An 18,861-nucleotide genomic window follows, 5' to 3' on the forward strand; every position below is an offset into this window, starting at 1 on the left:
CTTCTTACAGCTCTGACCAACAGAGTACTGTCAAAATGGTATGTGACTCAAGTTTTAATTTATTTTAGATACAAATTTTTAAAGATTCATTTTACTTTTATTTTTTAGATTTTATTTTATGTGTATGGGTGTTACACCTTCATGTATGCCCGTGTACTACATTCATGCCTGGTATCCTGGGAGGCTCGAAAAGGGTGTCAGATTCCCTGGAACTGGAGTCACAGATGGCTGTGAGCTGCCATCCAGGTGCTAGGAATCAAACCCAGGTCCTCATAAAAAGCAGCCAGTACCCTTAGGCATTGAGTCCTCTCTCCGGCCCCCAAGACCATTTTACTTTTATGTATTCATATGTGTCTGTGTGTATCTGCCAATGCATGCAGATGCCCATCAAGTCCAGCAGAGGTGCAACAGTCCCTGGAGGTGTAGTTACAGGAAGTAGTGAGCTCCCTGATGAGAGACCTGGGCCCAACATGTGACTTTCAAGGCTAGGGGCTCTGTACATACATGTGAGTGCGTGCATGCATGCGCACACATGCACTTGCCTTTTGTTTGCAGGAATACTTGTGCCTGGAGCCTGGAGGTATACATGCCTGATAGTAACTTGAGAATGCCATATGTATTTGAGACCACAGACCAGTCAAAGGAAGCCACATACAGGAACTTACATCCTATCACTGAAATCAGCTGTGGTCGCTGCTTTATATAACTTATCAGAGCAATAGTAACTACTACAAAATTTAGTACAAGGAAATGGAACACTACCGTGACACCTAAAATTCACGGCTCTAGGTCTGGAACCTGATGGCAGTAAGAGCTGGAAGAGCCTGGAAAAAACTGGGCGAGCTGGACAGGTGGCTCAGTGGTTCAGAGCACTTGCTGCTTTTGCAGAGGATTAGAGTTGGTTACCAGCTCTGTAGGCTCACAAGGACTCCAGTTTCAGGGGCTCCACCATCCTCTTCTGGCCTCCTCTGAGATTTGCATGCACATGTTGCACATGCAAGCAAAACTCATACACATAAAACAAATCTAAAAAATGAAAGGTTGATGAAGCCTGATGGAATGAACTGGCCGACTGTTTAGCACCACTGTTATGGGGACAAGGAAAATGGCAAAAATTCCTGCCCTGCTGGTGGATTTCAGCTAAGATTTTCAAGCAGGACACTGAAAACACAATGATTTACATTATCCATAGTAAGACAGGATAGAGAAATATGATCTAAAACCAAGAATTGATCAGCTTTCAAAGAAAATATAGAGAAAATGTAAGACCCAGGATTTACAGGTGTAGAATAAACAACTCCTCCTCCTTTATCTCCCCCAATAGAAGAGGTTCAAAGTACTCAAGAGCTTTCTCACCGAGCCCCACACACCTGAGGAACCCTGCCTGAACCTGGACCGTTGGAAAACAGGAATGCATTCTGTATACAGGAGAAACAAACAGTAGCGAAGAGATTTTAAAGCTATTTTTATAATTGACATTTATCCCATTAACAGGTAGGCTCTAGGTTGAAGATACATCTCAGAAGGTAAGGATACTTGTCTAGCATGCCTGAAACCCTAGTTTCATGGTTAGCATCACATACTACTTGGCATGATAGTATATGCGTGTACTCCTAGCACTCAGGAGGCAGAGGTACGAAGACAGTCAGTCAAGGCCATCCTCGGCTAAAGCCTGCGTTATATGAGACCCTGTCTTAAACAAAAAACAAAAAGACATGGTCTAAGTCCCACCACTTTAAATTTGGGAAGTTTATAACCATTTCCACCAACACAAGAAATAGTGGTGTATGCCTATAATCCTAGCAACTGGGCAGCAGAGACAGGAGAATCACTACAAGTTCAAGGCTAGCCTGGATCTATAGAAAGTTTTAGGCCAGTCAAATCTCATACCAAGACTGTATCCAAAAGAATCAAACAAGCACAAGAAAATGCTACGTGACTCTGAAAGCTAAGTTGCAAAGGGCTCTGAGATTTCTGTATTATTTTCTAGAACACTCTGCTGGGAGCCCCGAGTACCATGTAAGAAGTCTAATTATCCTTTGTGAGGAGAGACTATGAGTGCTGCCCACATGTACAGTTAACACTTAAAAAAATACTTTCTGGTAATTTGGTCTGATTTTTTAATCTTCCTTGGTAGCTTGATCTTTATCAATTTATTATCCAGTTCTGTTTTGCTTTTATTATACACACATATAATTTGCTAATGTTACATATATTACTATACCAGTACTATACCTTTTCAGTGTACTTGGCTTATGTAGTAATATAAAATACCTCGCTTTGTCCCCATAGCACTTTTCATAACTTGAAATCTATTTTTATACTAACAGGGCTCATGCTTCTATTTCCTCCTTATAAAGGAGACACACCAGACATCACATCTTTTTTAAATTTCTACTTTTGTTCTTCCTAATACTACTACATACCTTTTCGGATTTTGTTGATTTATTCTCTCCCAGTATAACTGGTATTTAAAGAGTACCTACAGTTAGCATTACAGAAACTATCAAAGAACTAGTGTTTTCCCCTTTTTACTGTAGCAAAACAGACAAAATCCAAAATTCACCATCCTATTTTTAGATGCACTGTTCAATGATACAATTCATTCTCCATAACGATGTATGTTGGAAACCAAAACTTATAATCATAAAAAAGCCAACTAAACAAACAAAAAACCTCACCAATCTCTGTCCTCCTTTTCTTAAACCCTGGAAATGACAATTGTGTCTCCATGATTTTGACTAGGACCCTTACATAAATGGAATCACACAAGAGTTGTCTCTGTGTGGTATGTATGTGCTCATGCATCTGCAGATGTGCATGTGTGCGTGCGTGCGTGCGTGTGTGTGTGTGTGTGTGTGTGTGTGTGTGTGTGTGTGTGTGTGTGTAGGCTAAAGGTCATTCTGGAGTCTTATTTATTAGGGGCTGTGCACATTGGTTTTTTGAGACAGGATGTATCGCTGAGACCTGGAGCTCATTGATTCAGGCTCGGCTGGCTGGCCTGTGAGCCCCAGGAACCTCCTGGTTCTCTCTCTCCTCAATGCTGGAATTACACCAGCACACAGCACCATGGCCGCCTTTCTAGATGGCTGGGAGAGCTGGAACTCAGGCCCTTCCTCAGAAGGGCTTTAATGAGCTATCTCTTCAGCCTCCAGTGTTTGTCTTTTCCAGACTTCTTTCACTTAGCATAATGTTCTCTGGCCTCATCCACACTGTAGCATAGACCAGATCATTCTTCCTATTTAAGCCTGAGTAATATTCTTGATTTAACTTTTTTTTTTTTGGGTTTTCGAGACAGGGTTTCTCTGCGTAGCTTTGCGCCTTTCCTGGAGCTCACCTGGTAGCCCAGGCTAGCCTCGAACTCACAGAGATCTGCCTGGCTCTGCCTCCCGAGTGCTGGGATTTTGATTTAACTTTTTAACACAACCACAATGTCTTCTAAGTTAAAATAACTTACTTATATTGTTTGGTCTCTCTTCCTACAGCTTTTATGAAGTGCACCCCCTCTCATTTTTTCCTTTTATTTTTATTTATTTTTTATTTATTTTATTTTACAATACCATTCAGTTCTACATATCAGCCACTGGTTCCCCTATTCTCCCCCCTCCCACACCCTCCCCTTACCCCCAGTCTACCCCCCACTCCCACCTCCTCCAGGGTAAATCCTCCCCCCGAGGACTGCGATCAACCTGGTATTTTTTCCTTTTTTAAAAAAGTTAAAAAATTATCTTCTCAAAAATTTTCTCCAAACTTCAGAATACAATGACTACTACAGTAATAAATTGTAATTCCATTTTCCTAGTTCTTAAACTTTTTGATTTTGAGGCCTAAACGTTGAGACACCCAAATGTCTCCATGGGTTACATCTCCCAATATTTAATATGTAAAAACCCAATAGTACAAAAGAAAAAAATAAAAAAACTAAGCTATTTCCCCACCCTCTGTCAGTAACAATACACCGACCACACGTCAACCTAGCATCTCTATTAGAAGCAGCAGGGTCGGAAGATGGCACAGAGGGCAAGACCCTTGCTGCTGAGCCAGACAAGTCAAGTTTGGTCCACAGGACCCACGTGGGAGGAGGAGTGAACGGACTCCCTCAGATTGTCCTCTGACCTCCATTCACATGCTCTGGCACATTTGTGCTCCTGGATACACACGTGCATGTGCACACATACTAAATACATAAATAGAATTTAATTCCTTTTAAATAAAACACGTGTGTGGAAGAGCGGAACAGCTCTGTCTGCTTCTAAAAGCCTAGCTTAGCAGAAGACAGCTGGTTTCTGATCGCTGCTTTTGCACTGTGTGCTGTCATTGTTGAGGAGCCCCTCCAAGACTCCACTGATTCTACGCAGCAGACAGAGAATGCAAAAAGCAAGTCAAGGTCACTTTTATTAGTTACAATCCCTTTGTCCTCAGAGCTCTCTAAAATCACTGGCCTTGCTTAAAGAAAATCAGTTCTCAGTGTTAGGTTTATCATAGTGATAGGGCCTCTCTGCTGCCTTCAGCCTTCTCAAATGCTTGATGTGTTCGGTAACCTGCCCGTAAAGATGAGATCAAACTGTAGTGCCAGGCAGGGCATGCTGCAGGCTCATCACCTCAGCAAAGCCTTCTCTCTCACTATTGGGGTCTGTAAAGCATTTTCCCTTAATCCCCTCCATAATATCCACATAGGTACCTTAGTAAAAACACTATAACCAGTTTCTTCATTTATCAATGCTTCCTTACTCTCACTTTTTCCTCTTACATTTTTTTTCTCAAAAGTGGAGATAAAATTTAAGACTATAAATTTTTAAAATGTCTTTACTTTGCCCTTTCAGAGTCCTTCAAAAGTGATCCAATTTTATATATATGAAGTATGAAATGTATCTTTAATCCAGTCCATTCAACTCCTTAAATGCTTACCAAATATATCACACTCATGATAGAACCTTGTATCAAAATGTGTTTACTGCTCCATTTTCTAAGTCCCTCAATGCCTAGTCAAGGATTTCTAGTTCAAGGTTAGATATCTAATTCCAGTTGGTCTTTGTGGGGAATGGGAATTCCCCAAGTTAACCTCCTCATAGAGCTAAGAGGCTAAAATGGTACTAATCTTTCAAGGTCTGTTAAAATTATGTTTCTAGTACCAGGCTGCATTGATATATCTATTAGTTCTCAGTGAACATTGATATATCTCTTAGTTCTCTGTCTAGACTGGACTCAACAATTTATATCAACTACCACATCCTGTAGTTCCTGTTTAGTTCAATAACAGCAAAGCCTAAAGCTTTGTGTTTTAATTCCCAGAATCTCATCTACTTCACTAAGTGCCCAATTCAACACTGTTTCACCATTCCACTGACTATACTGGGATATTTGCTCTTCTACCGGTCTATTAATTTTTATTTATATTTAATAAGCAACAATCTTTCAAACCACTGTTTTACACTGTTTGCTACATGGGCACTTCTTACTATTTGAAAATTTGCCTGTTGTAACAATTTGTGAAATTTTTTACTCGAAACTCATTTCGGGAATTAAGTTTTTCTCTTGAACTCCTATACTTAGCTAGTGAAAATGTTTACACTGGGAGGACACAGTGTGCTGTTTGCTTACAGGACCATGTTCTACTAGAAGGTTTTTAAACATGTTATGCATTAGCATGATCATCTTCCCTACATTAAGTAGATTTATCGTCCAACAGTGAAGGAAGGCTGTCCAACAACTAGATGAGCAGAGGCAGTCTAGAAACGCCCATCTGGCAGAACATGAAAGTGATGAAGTACATTATGAGATGATGCAGAGAGGCACAAATGGGGATCAACTACATCATGACCAAGGTTTAGGCACATGGGAGAAAAATACAGAAAAGTTATGAGGGTCTGAAAAGCTTCATGTTGTAAACTGAGCATGATGTAAACTGAGCATGAATAGTAACTTTCGAAAACTAAAGATGTATCTTATGCAATCAACTAACAGTCTGAAATGTTTTACTATGAAGACTTCCCTGGGGGACTATTATTCATGGAATCCAACAGTAGATATGCTCATTAGCAACGTGTCCCCTCTGTTCCTTTGCCTTGGTTACAAGCACTTGGTGGTTATGGTGATGCACAACTTTAACTCCAGTCCTCAGAATGCAGAAGTAGGAGGAGCATAAAAGTTCAAGGGCAGCCTGGGCTATGCAGAACCTGTCTCAACAACCAAAGGCCAGAGGAGTTACTGCAAGTTTCTTACAGCAAGGCTTGCCACTGTACAGCGAATAAATGGAAAAATTTCCATGGTATTTTAACTGTAACTGAGGAAAGTGATCAGGAATTGGGGGGTGGTAATCACTCTTCTGACTTAAAAACTATATATATATATATATATATATATATATATATATATATATATATATATATATTCTTAGCATCTAGCTAAGTTTTAGAAACAGTTTAGATGGTAACAAGGATGCTTGTATCTGTTTTTTGAGGCTTATTTTTATATGTATGGGTGTTTGCTGGAAATGTATGTACATGTACCATGCATATGTAGTGTCCAATAAGGCCAAAAGGTGTTGGATCTCCTGGAACTGTAGCTACAGATGGTTATGAACATGTGTGTGTTGCGAACTAAACCCAGGTCCTCTGGCAAGAGCATCAAATGCTCTTAATCACTGAGCCATCCCTACAGCTCTTGTTTATTGTTGTATGCGTTGTCACACACATCCTAGTATGCATGAAGGAAATTGTATGTTGATAGGAACCATGACCCTTTGGCAAGTAGAAATGCAATAGGCACTGGGCAGGGCAGGGTTAAATGGTTAGCTGTCTGGGTTCTAATTTACCACAGCAGAATACGTATTTGAATGGGATTCCAGGGTGATCTAGATGCACCCTAAAGTTCGAGGAACTGCAGCGAACAAACCTAACTGCCCAATTGGCACCTATTTCTACCTTCCTCCACAATAGACCCTGGGCCTTCCGCCTCCCACTCCTAACTCCAGCCGGAGTCTGATTTGCTTCAGCTATCTCTCTCTCGCCGGCCAATGACTAGTTCAGGAAAGAAGAGTGTAACTAAGTCAACTTGTGGAAATAAACTAAGTGCAGGTTATCTGGAGACATTTCTTACAAAGGGTCTTGTCCTTCAAGAGCTAATGTTCTCTGGACAGTCATGTCTGAAGGTGAATGGTGAAGACCACTGCAGATCCTTACTGTAGCTCAAGAGAGAAGACAGAACTGCCTCAGAAAAGAGATAGGCATTTAGAGTTTGAGAGGAATTGAAAACTAGTCTGAAAGTTCTAGTCCTAATTGATTGTCTTTGCAATGATCTGACAATTCAAATGATATTCAAATGTTTTATGGAATAATGGAATATATCTGGCAAGTTATTAAAATGTCAATCATCTCAAAGATATGGACCAGAAAATCCATGCATATTTATAGTACATATATGTTTAGTTATTAATATTCAAATTTAATATACAGAATTTAAAAAATTACCTTTCAATAGATGATTAAGGTCCATGGTGTCATTTAAGACTTTTTGTTTGGATCTATGGTCTAGATTTGCATCTAACACTGATGATTTTGGAGCAAAATTCTGCCCATGCTTTTCTTTCCTTTTGGCTGACTTCAGAGATCTTAAATCATTTTTTAAAGCCTCCACATCCTCATACACATCCCGGCTCACATTTTCTTGCCTTTTAACTTTTACTTTCTGATCATGTGATGGGCCCAATTCAAAGGACTGAACAGGGCTGATGTCTGGAGTTGACAAAGGAGTTACATCTGTTACAGTTTCTTCTGATTCCACATTACAGTTACCAGTTTTTTGTTTAGCACTGGAAGACTGTGTACCTGCTGATTTTCTTCCTGATTTACATCTCTGTTTTGGTGATGAGAGGGTTACGCCAGAAACATGTTTCCTTGATGATGATCGTGAATCACATTTATGGGTATCAGATCCTGTACCTGTATCTGACAAGTCTGAACTTGATCTTGAAGATGAGGAAGACAGAGAAGAGGAGGAACTGACTTTGGAATACTTTTTATTTACGTTTTTTTTGAAGTTATTAGAGGGCTTAGCTGACTTGGACCTCACATGATATTTTTTCCCATCGTCGCTGCTTTCCTCTCCATCCGTGTAGTAATCATCTTCACCTTTTACAATTTTAGGAATTCTATTTGGAACAGGCAAGTGTAATTTGTGTCCTTTTGGAGCATCACGTGATTTTTTGGATCTTGAAGTGGCTGACGATGAGGAACTTCTTGTTTGTGTAGCATCATTTTCTACATGATATTCCTTTGAGGAAACTTTTGCTTTTCTTTCATTTCCTTTCTGAGTAAGGTAATTTTCCTTTGTTTGTATTCCAAGTTTCAAGTTCACATTTTCTGTGTCATTATCTATTCTCTCTTTAAGGTCATTGTTTTGTATTTCAAATTTCAAGCTTACATTTTTGGTGTCCTTCTCTATTCTTGCCTTAAGGTCATCATTTTGCTTGTGAAAAACTAAATCATTGTCACATTTCTTTGAATCTTCAAAATCGCTGTCAAAGAAAGAATGGTCCACTTCACCTTCTGATATATCTCCAAATCGATCCATGATGTCAAAGGTATATCTGAAAAGGAGAACAGTTCAACCATCAGACTGGAGTAATTTCTAAGTATGTTTCATTTGTATTTTCCCCAAGTGAGAAATGTTAGTCTACAAAAAGAGAACCATAGGTTGGGCGGTGGTGGTGCACGCCTCTAATCCCAGCAATTGGGATGCAGAGACAGGCGATCTTTTTGGGTTCAAGGCCGCCCTGATCAAGTTCCAGGACAGCCAAGGCTATATAGAGAAACTTTATCTCGAACCCACCCTACCCCCAAAAGTGAGAACTAATTAAAAATAAAACAGGTTTGTGAAGTCATGACGGGGTTTTAGAGATGTCAAGTTATACCAATAGTCCCAGAGCCCACAGGAAAACGAGATCATCAGGGAAGGCTTATCACAGAGAGCAGTATCTTAAGCCAAAGGAAATCTCCCTTCTGCATAGTCCAGTGAGAGTTTTAAATGAGGAAAAGACAGGCTTTTAGCTATTTGTTTTGTCACACAAAACACCAAAACAAAGTAACTCCAGGAAGATTTATTCTAGCTCATGGTCTGATCCTCCATGGCAGCCAAGAGGTGGGCAAAGGTACAGGGCAGGCCCTTCAGTGACACTCCCAGTCAGTCATCTGTTAACACTCAAGGGACTCCTCTTCAGTTTCTACCACCAACCCATAGAACCATTGTTAGGTTAAAGCCCGACTGCTTTAACTCTCTCCCTGAAATCTTCTCCCGGACACACTCACCTACGCTTTGTTAATCTCTCCCAGGGATCTCTCAATCAAATCAAACTGCTAAGCATGATTCGTAATTGCAGTTGATATTAAAACCTCACAGGGTCAGCTAAGCCAGTTCATCACCGATTATTCTGGTGGTAAGAATGCAGTATAAATCCCAAGCTTCAGCATCCGACTACTTGCTCATCACCTCACTCTGTCCTTTACTGCACACACTCAAGACAAAGCACACAGGAAGCTGTGACGTCTATCCAATTCTCCCCGTCCTTTCTCACTGAGCAACAGAAACCCCCAAGATACATAGACAGGCTGTACAGGTAGCTTCCAAAAAAAAACTCCTGAATATTTAATCACAAGCTATGACATAACACAGGTAATATTACTGCAGAAAAGTATACATGACTCACTGCATTAAAGGGGGTCTGGTATGAGACACTTTATAGTTGGTAGCCATTTGTCTAAAATCAAAGAATAGCACATTATTTAGACACATGAAATTCAACATTAGAAGAAATGAATTAAACTTCTAAATAGTTATTTTTGGTATGGAGTAAGGATATTATTACTTAAATTACTTGACCTATATATAGGTTTATACACATCAACAATGATTTAAACATTATATAAAATATTTTACTACCCCAACACAATTAGAAGCAAGCTGAAAACACTACTATAAAACTATAGCCTTTAGAAAGTATTTCTTCACTTGTTTTCAAAGTGACCTAAAAGCAATATCACGTCATTACTGATAATCTTAGTTCAGTCTTTAGCTTCTAATCAACTCTCCATTAAAAACAAAACCTCAAAAACCCCAACAGAAGGGGCTGGAGAGACAGCTCAATGGGTGGAGCACTTACTGCTCTTTAAGAGAACCCAGGTTCTCAGCACCCACACGATGACCATAATTCTAGTCCAGGGAGATCTGCATCCTCCTCTGGCCTCCACAGGCGCTGGGCATACACATGGTGCACAGACATGCATTCAATCAACCCCCCACCCCCCCAACAACAACAACAACAAAACAATCAGGGAGTCCCAGGCAGCTTATGTTATTGCTGGAAGCAGAGAAAAATAAGCATCTTATCTGCCTCTGACTGTTGCCAGAGAGCATAATAATCAGCTATGCCTGTAGTAATGGTAATGAAACCTCGGAGCCAGTTAGTTTGACCTCGTGAAAGAATATGTAGCATAAGGCAGCTTAAGGGAGGTTAATGAAGGAATTCTTTATTTTGGCTCATGGTCCATCACAGAAAGGAAGGATGTAAAGCAGAGCTGCACATCTCATGGCAGAGGGAAGGCAAAGTCAGTGGGGTGCTGCCAACCACGTTCTTCTAGTCACCTCCAGAATGTCCTCACAATTATACTCTGAGGTGCTTTTTACTTAATAATCCAGGTACTTATCAACCTAATCAAACCGATAATTAAGTTCAACCATTTAAAAGGGCTGACACTGCACAGGTTCAAATATATATATATAAATATATATATATATATATATATATATATAAAATTCAGCAGGAACTCCTAAGTCTACAATAATATTCAAAAGGGAAAAGTAAGTGCTATGTTGAAAAACAGGCATACAAATGATTCCATTATTAATAAGGAGCCAATGAGGCAAGTATGTGCTTACTGTATTTAAATTATAATTAACTCAAGTACAGTAAATTGGGCACTAGAAGATTATGTAATGTGTATCCTACAGAAGCCAGGACATACTTAATTTTTACTTACTATTATGTGGCCCCACAGCCTAAGGAAAGGCATGAAAATAAGTATGGCCGGGCAGTGGTGGCGCACACCTTTAATCCCAGCACTCGGGAGGCAGAGGCAGGCGGATCTCTGTGGGTTCGAGGCCAGCCTGGGCTACCAAGTGAGTTCCAGGAAAGGCGCAAAGCTACACAGAGAAACCCTGTCTCGAAAAACCAAAAAAAAAAAAACAAAAAAGAAACTAAGTATGGAGATGATTTAAGGAGTAACAAAATTTCTATCATTAACAATGTCAAAGTAAGTATGTATATTCACACATTTTATCAACTTTTTCTGTCTTTGTTTTGAAGCATTCTTATATATTAGAAATGAATTTTAGTTTTTGCTTTGTTGAGACACAGTCTCACTAGGTAGCCTTATCTGGTCTAAAACTTGCTATGTAGACCAGGCTGGCCTCAAACTCAGAGACTAGCCTACCCTGACCCTAGGAAGCTGGAATTAAAGGCATGTACAACCACACCCAGCTAGGTATAAATCTTATTCATTTACTTATTTACAATTTGCAGTGTTGAGGATTAAACCCGAGGTCTTGGACATGCTAGATAGGCTCCCTGCCACTGAGCCTATCTGCCCATAGACTTGTAAACTGTTGACTGTAACCTATCCTTAAATGCTTAAGGGAATCTGACTCTTAAATCTGTAATTTGATATGCAATGTTTAAGTGTTTAATTTCTTTTGATAAATTTATAAATGTAACTTGTTAGTTATTTGAAATACTTAAACATGAAATATAAGTTAAAATTATGATAAGCAGGTTCACAAAAGTCACATATAGCTGGGTGGTGGTGGTGCATGCCTTTAATCCCAGCACTCGGGAGGCAGAGCCAGGCGAATCTCTGTGAGTACGAGGCCAGCCTGGTCTACAGAGGGAGATACAGGACAGGCACCAAAACTACACAGAAAAACTCAGTCTCGGAAAAAAAAAAAAGTCATATATAATGTCCAGTAAAATTTAATAATTTATAAGCTAAGTAATGATCAAACAAAAAAGATGGAATCCCATCACACATCTAGGGCAGTTTTAGCTATCACATTTATCTGTATAGATATCAAAGTCTATTCTCTCAAATAATTTATAAAACTAAAATTTAATTTTTAAAAGATAAAGGTAGGAATCCCCTTTTATTCCTTATCAACACAATTAACAGCAAATGTTATCTTTTTTGAATATATTTTTCATTGGGACTCTGCAATAATTGTATCTTGTCCTCCTGAAAAAGGCTAAATTTTTACAAGGGTAACTTTAACGAAGGAAGCATGGAATCTAGGGCAAAGGAATGGAGACTTTTCCATTCACAAACATTTCTAAACATATCATAATTGTTGCTTTAAACTAACTTTATGAAAGTAAGTTGTTGCAGTAGAAGTCCTAGCAAGTATTTTAAATAACTGTCAATGACATGATATTAAGTTCAAATTAGAGATTTAATGTCTTCTTTACTACAAATATGATGTCTATGACCTGAGGACAGAGTCACCTTCTAGGATCTTTGTATAAGGCATGGGGACATCAACATCAGTGATACAAACAGCAGAACATCTAGAATGTGTGTGTGTGTATGTGTGTGTGTGTGTGTGTGTGTGTGTGTGTGTGTGTGTGCAGGTACCTGTGGAGTCCTGTACAGTGTATAACCCTGGAGCTAGAGTTATAGGCTTCTGTGTGTGAGATGCACCACAGAGGGTACTGGGAAGCCAACTTAGGGCTTCTGCAAGAGCAGTTCAGCCTGCTAACCACTGAGCCACCTTTCCAGCACCTGAAATGTTTTTAAAAAGACATCTGACAATTTGTTTTCAGCGACATATAAGAGTCAGAATCTCTTTGAATCACAACTTCATTTGTAAGACATTTGTAAGAATAAAAACATAAAAGATAGAAATGAGAGTAATCACATAACTACTTGTGACAGATAAAAACTGCATACAGTAAAATTATTTCATTAAAATATTGAGATCACAGGCCAGCAAACTACTATTCAGGATCAACTCTGGCTTGTTACGATAATGCAGAGAGTTTACTGGAACACAGCTCTATTCACAGGTTTATGTATTGCCTCAGACAGCTTCCACATTACAACTGTGAGACTCGACAGATCGACCCAGACATCAGAATGTTTATTATGTAATTCACTTGCAAAGTTTGTAGAACTGATATAGTTAATATATATACCTGAAATAAATACATATAGTTATCTGCACTGGAAGAATAACATGTACATATTTTAACAAAAAGTTGAGATGACAAACTAAAAGTTGATTTGCTAGAAGATTCCACTCAATTTCCCACTGCTGTCATGACTACAGTGCACGGCACCTGAAGTTGTCCTTTGGCCCTCTACATAAGAGCTGTCTTTTCTATTAATTTTCCAGGGTCCAACAGCAGAACCAGAAGATAAAAGGAGGTTTGTCTAAAACTTTGCCTACAGTAGTGTCCTCACCAGGCTGGCTAGAGTTGGTGTGTGCTCATAATGCCAGCTACAAGCGAAGCTGAATTAAGAGGATCACTTGAGCTCTGGTGCTGGAGACCACTGGCCTCTGAAAAAAGGAGAGAAGAGGAGATGGGGTGAGAAGGAGGTACTACCATTCTTACCAGCCCAGGAGCTCCTGATGTCTTGTTCACCTTTACATCCCCACTGTCTAAAAAAGATCTACAAAAATTAGGTAAACTCTAGCTGGGCTTGGTGGTGCACACCTTTAATCCCAGCACTAGGGAGGTGGAGGCAGAGGCAGGCAGATCTCTGTGAGTTCAAGGCCAGCTAGGGCTACAAAGTGAGTTCCACGAAAGGCACAAAGCTACACAGAGAAACCCTGTCTCCAAAACAAAAACAAAAACACCCAAACAAACAACAACAAAAAACCCAAACAACATTAGGTAAACATTTAAAGAATGTTTATCCCACAAAGGCATCTGGAGACTTAAGACAGCCCGGGTTCTTACTCTTTGCTTCCTAAAAAACCATCATGTTTTCAGCTTATGTTACTCGATAATTTTCTTTTCTCCTCATGAGAGGTGGCCCACTTCCTAGTGCATGTGAAATTTCTGAGGTGTTGTCTATACTCAGAATTTCTACTGGGTAAAAGTGGCTGTAAGCACCTAAACAGGTGATTTAACTTAATTTCCAAGAAAACTTATCTGACAATCTCACCCATTAGCAGTTCTTTTACTAAAATTTACATCAAAATTGCTGCGATTCCCTGTGAGTTCGAGGCCAGTCTGGTCTCCAAAGTGAGTTCCAGGAAAGGCGCAGAGCAACACAGAGAAACCCTGTCTCGAAAAACCAAAAAGAAGGGGGAGGTTAAAAGCATGGGCTGCTCTTCCAGAGGTCCTGAGTTCAATTACCAGCAACCACATGGTGGCTCACAACCATCTGTAATGAGATCTGGTGCCCTCTTCTGGCCTGTAGGCATACATACAGGCAAAACTCTGTATACATAATAAATAAATATTTAAAAAAAAAAAAAAGAAAAACCAAAAAAAAAAAAAAAATGCTGCAATTCAATTTACATTGGGGAGTAAGTAAGTAAGAAAAAACAATGGTTTTATAGGATAGTTAAGATTATCTTACAACACCCCGGGAAAGGGTAAACTCAAATGACAGTTCGTGTGACCACAATAACCCTCTGGTGGGTCCAGACAGGTTTCTGTCAAAGCCACCAGGAGTTGACTAGACACCGATGTTTAGCTCATACTGCGCTAGCAATAGAAATCATAGTGCTTTCACGATACACCACAAAGAATACACAGATAACCTGGAACTTAAAATGTCATTTTGTCCATTTGTGATAGCCCTTATCTGTCGAGATATCTATCTATCGGGGAGCCCCCAAATGGGGCATACGGAAATCTTGGCCCAAACTGTACACCTGATATTCAGGAATTTGAGGCTTCGTTCACGACCCCCAGTCAGTACCCTCTCCAGACTCTGGGACGTAGAGAAGTCAAAAGACAGACAGTTCCTCGGGGCCTGTGGGTTCGGGGTCCAGAACCCAGGGAGAGAGAGGGCAGCGGTGGCCACATCTCCAGGGGGCTCGGACCCCGACTCCACCACGGCGCTTTCTCGAGTCCTGCGGGGCCGGGCTACCGTTTCCCCCGCCCCCCACCCCACCCCACCCCACCCCACCCCACCCCACCCTGCCGCCGTTTTCGTAGCGGTTACCACGCCGCCCGCGGGGATGGCGACGCCGCCGGGGCCGGGGGTCGGGGGGAACGGACAGCCGGCGACCTCCCGCGGAGGTGCGGTGGTACCCACCCCGGGGATGCTCGCCTCCGTCGGGCTCCGAACCGGGGAAACGGACCCCGAACGCAGGGGAGGGTGGCCGGCCCGCCGGCTGCGGACCGACCGGATGCGGAAGCCCGTGAGCCGCTCACCTGGGAAACGCCACCGCGGCGGCCTCTCGCGCCGCCGTGCCGCCAGGCGCGCCGGTCCGCGCCGGCTCCGCGCACGCGCAGCCGCACCCCCGCCGGTCTCCCTCCGGGGCGCGCCAGGCCAGCCGGGGCGCGCGCATGCGTGCGCGCCGGCGGGAGCTTCCGGGGACGCGGTAGGCGGAAGGGGAACGGTGGGCGGGTTGCGGGGCCGCGTCTTCGGGGAAGAGGGTCCCGGAGCGGCATCTTCTCCACGGGGCCTCGGGAGGACGGTGAGGCATGCGGAGAGGAGAGCACCAAGGACTCCCTGCCGTACAACACTCATCCACGCGCATGCCCACGGCGCAGCGGTCGGTCCAGGCACCGGGGATGACGACCGCCTACAAAGAATCGCTGCAATCTTGTAATTCTGTAACAAGACGACCATAATAATAATAATAATAAAAAAATAGAGGGCGACTGTGTCTTTGGGGGTATTTTATTCCAAGCAAAGCTCTGTTCACACAAACCAGTCGTGGTGGCGCCCTGTCTTTACTCTCTGCACTCAGGAGCGGAGAGGAAGGGATCTCTGAGTTCGAGGCCAGCCTGGCCTATCTAGGGACTTCCAGGCCAGCCAGGGCTGTATCGTGAGACCCCGTGTCAAAGACATAAAATGCAGTTCAAGCAGAGTTAATGTGCAGCAGGGGCAGGTAAACCTATGAAGGAAGGCCCTTCCATTGGTGATGGAGGTGTACGTTAGGCAATCTAAAAATGATCTCTATTGAGTGCCGTAACTTCTTGTTGAACTCGTGAACACATCGTAGGGATAGGGATGGCACCCCACTCCTGATCTCCCGCCCTCTAATCACCAGAGTACATTAATATGTTACTTGATATGGCACGGGGAATTTAGCTGATGGAATTAAATTTACATTATCCAGGATCCCCATTGTGTGTAATCACTAGGGCCCTTCTACGAGGGAGAAGCAAGCTTCCAAGTCAGTTAGTTATAGGGGCTGTGGCACAAAAGAGTGATGTGTGGAAGAGTCAACTAGCCAAGGAATGCATGCTGCTGTGGAAAGTCGAGAAGAGGAAAGAAATGGATTCTACCCTGAAAGAACTCAAACCTGCCTTAGGTTTTAGACGTCTGACCTCCACAACCCTACTCCAAATAAGTCTGAGTTGTTTTATACCCTCTAACTTTGTAGTAGCTTGTTAGAGCTCTCAGAGAACACTTACACGAGAATACAAAGAAAGCAAGCACAGCCTGAACATTATATCCTAGGGACTTGCCACTGTGTTGTTTTCTCAGAGCTGTGACAAAATCCTTAACACAATGAAGAAAGATTGGTTGGCTCACAGTTTGAAAGGGCGCAGTCCTTCATGGCACTGTCGAGCAGTTCATGTAATTGTGAGGCTGGAGAATCTGCCCTGCAGGAAGAGGCCAGGGCAAGGTGTAACGCCAGAGACACCTCTAGTGACCCCCCAACCCCCCGGGCCCCACCTCCTCTCTTTCAGCACCTGCTAATAATGCCAGCATATTATGAATCCATCCAGGATCACTCCATTGATGAGATCAGAGCCCACATGATGTCTCTGGAAATGCCCTCACAGACACACTCAGAGGCAAGCTTCACTAATTCCCTAGGCGTTTCTAATCAAATGTGTGTGGATGATCACAACCAGAGCCGTCACACTCAAGAAAGAACTCTTACTTTGAACAATGTATTTTATATTTTCTTGGTCCTGATTATTAACAAAGAGAAAGGATTTGTTTATTTATTTATTTATTTATTTTGTTGGCTAAAAGAAAGGATTTCACTTAATTTTACTTAATGAAAATACTTGGGCACTGATTTCCAGGGTAGAAATCAGTATTTGAGTAGACATTTCTCCAAAAGAGATACACATAGCCAACAGCACAGGAAAACATGGCAACTTCACAAAGTGTGATGGTTTGAATGAGAATGGCCTCTATATATTTGAACACTTGGTCCCCAGTTGGTGGAACTGTTCGGGAAGGATTAGGAGGTGTGGCCTTGTTGGAGGAGGTGTGTCACTGGGGGTCTCAGAAGACTTGCGCTATTTCCCAGTGTGCCTCTACCTCTTGGATTGAGAAGGGAGCTCTCAGCTGCTCCAGCTATGTGTCTGCTCTGCCATCATGGACTCTAACCCTCCGGAAATGGAAACCTAATTAAATGCTTCATTCTGTAAGTTGCCTTGGTCATGGTGTTTTGTCACAGCAATAAAAGAGTAACTAAGATGCTATGTGTTAAGGAAATGCAAGTCAAAATCAGTGGTGGCGTATGAGATCACCATGTCTGCTGGGTAAATATACTTTCCAGATGACCAAAATTAGATGCTAGAACACAATAAAAACATATTCCAGGGCCAGGGAAGCAGTTCAACTGGTAAAATATTTCCAAAGTAAACCTGACAACCTGAAATTTGATTCCCAGATTCCACAGCAGAAGGAAAGAACTGGCTCCTCAAAGTTTCTCTCTAACCTCTACAACTTCGCTGTGGCACACCTGTACCCCACACTCACACCAAACATACAAAACAAAACAACGAGGTACATTTTAGCCCCACTAGGGCAGATTAAAAATAGCTCTTGCAGGAGCTAGAGAGATGGCTCATCAGTTAAGAGAACTGGCAGCTCTTTCAGAGGTCCCTTAGTTCAAGTCCCAGCATCTATAATGAGATCTGGTGCCCTCTTCTGGCATTCAGGCAGAACACTACACACAAATAAATAAATAAATCTTAAAAAAAAAAATACCTCTTGCAAAAACTAAAATAGACAACAAGATGGCAAAGACTCAAAGAAATTGGAAGCCTTTTGCATAGTCAATATGTAAAACAGCAGGATAGGAAATGCTATAGTAGTTCCTTGAAAATATTCGATAGCATTATATGAACCAGCAATTCCATTTCAGGATATATGCCCAAAAGAATCAAAGCAGCATCTCATATATTTGTACATCCAGATTCATAACATTGTTATTATTCACAACACTCAAAATATAGAAACAACTCAAGAGTCTATTAACAGAGAAAATGTTATATATGCACTTGCATACATAGTAGGATATTATACACACACACACACACACACACACACACACACACACACACACAAATGAAATCCTAATACATGCTATGAAATGAAGTTTAAAGATACCATGCTAAGTGAAATAAGCTAGTCAGAAAAGACAAATACATGATTCCATTTCTATGAGGCTTAGAATAGTCAAATTCGAGAGAACAGAACAGAATGAGTATGAAGGGGTTGTGAGGCAGAGGGAATAGCAAGTTGTTTGATGGCAGAATTTCTATACAAGCTGGCCGACAGCAGAAGTTCTGGACATGGACAGTAGTGACAGTTACACAGTATGAATGTACTCGCTACTACATGGTGTGAAAATGATTATGATGGTGAATTTTCTGTCTTG

The 18,861-nt window shown here is 41.5% G+C and overlaps 1 protein-coding gene across 8 annotated transcripts in view; it reads right to left on the bottom strand.

Moving 5' to 3' along the window:
• Cfap97 (cilia and flagella associated protein 97) overlaps window positions 1-18,861 on the bottom strand; it is a 41,924-nt gene that overhangs the window by 16,366 nt on the left and 6,697 nt on the right. The window contains exons 1-4 of one of the 8 annotated variants that reach the window (XM_076553363.1): window positions 15,437-15,488; window positions 13,506-13,602; window positions 9,704-9,754; window positions 7,470-8,587 (exon numbers count right to left, since the gene is read on the bottom strand). In XM_076553363.1, the coding sequence (XP_076409478.1) occupies window positions 7,470-8,587; window positions 9,704-9,750 (1,165 nt within the window). In that variant the 5' untranslated portion in view covers window positions 9,751-9,754; window positions 13,506-13,602; window positions 15,437-15,488. Of the gene's footprint in view, window positions 1-7,469; window positions 8,588-9,703; window positions 9,755-13,505; window positions 13,603-14,931; window positions 15,177-15,317; window positions 15,581-18,861 lie in introns of those variants that run through there. The other 7 variants (XM_076553361.1, XM_076553362.1, XM_076553365.1 and 4 more) reach the window with 7 other exon arrangements.

This window comes from Peromyscus maniculatus, chromosome 17 (genome assembly GCF_049852395.1).
Source record: "Peromyscus maniculatus bairdii isolate BWxNUB_F1_BW_parent chromosome 17, HU_Pman_BW_mat_3.1, whole genome shotgun sequence".
NCBI lineage: Eukaryota > Metazoa > Chordata > Mammalia > Rodentia > Cricetidae > Peromyscus > Peromyscus maniculatus.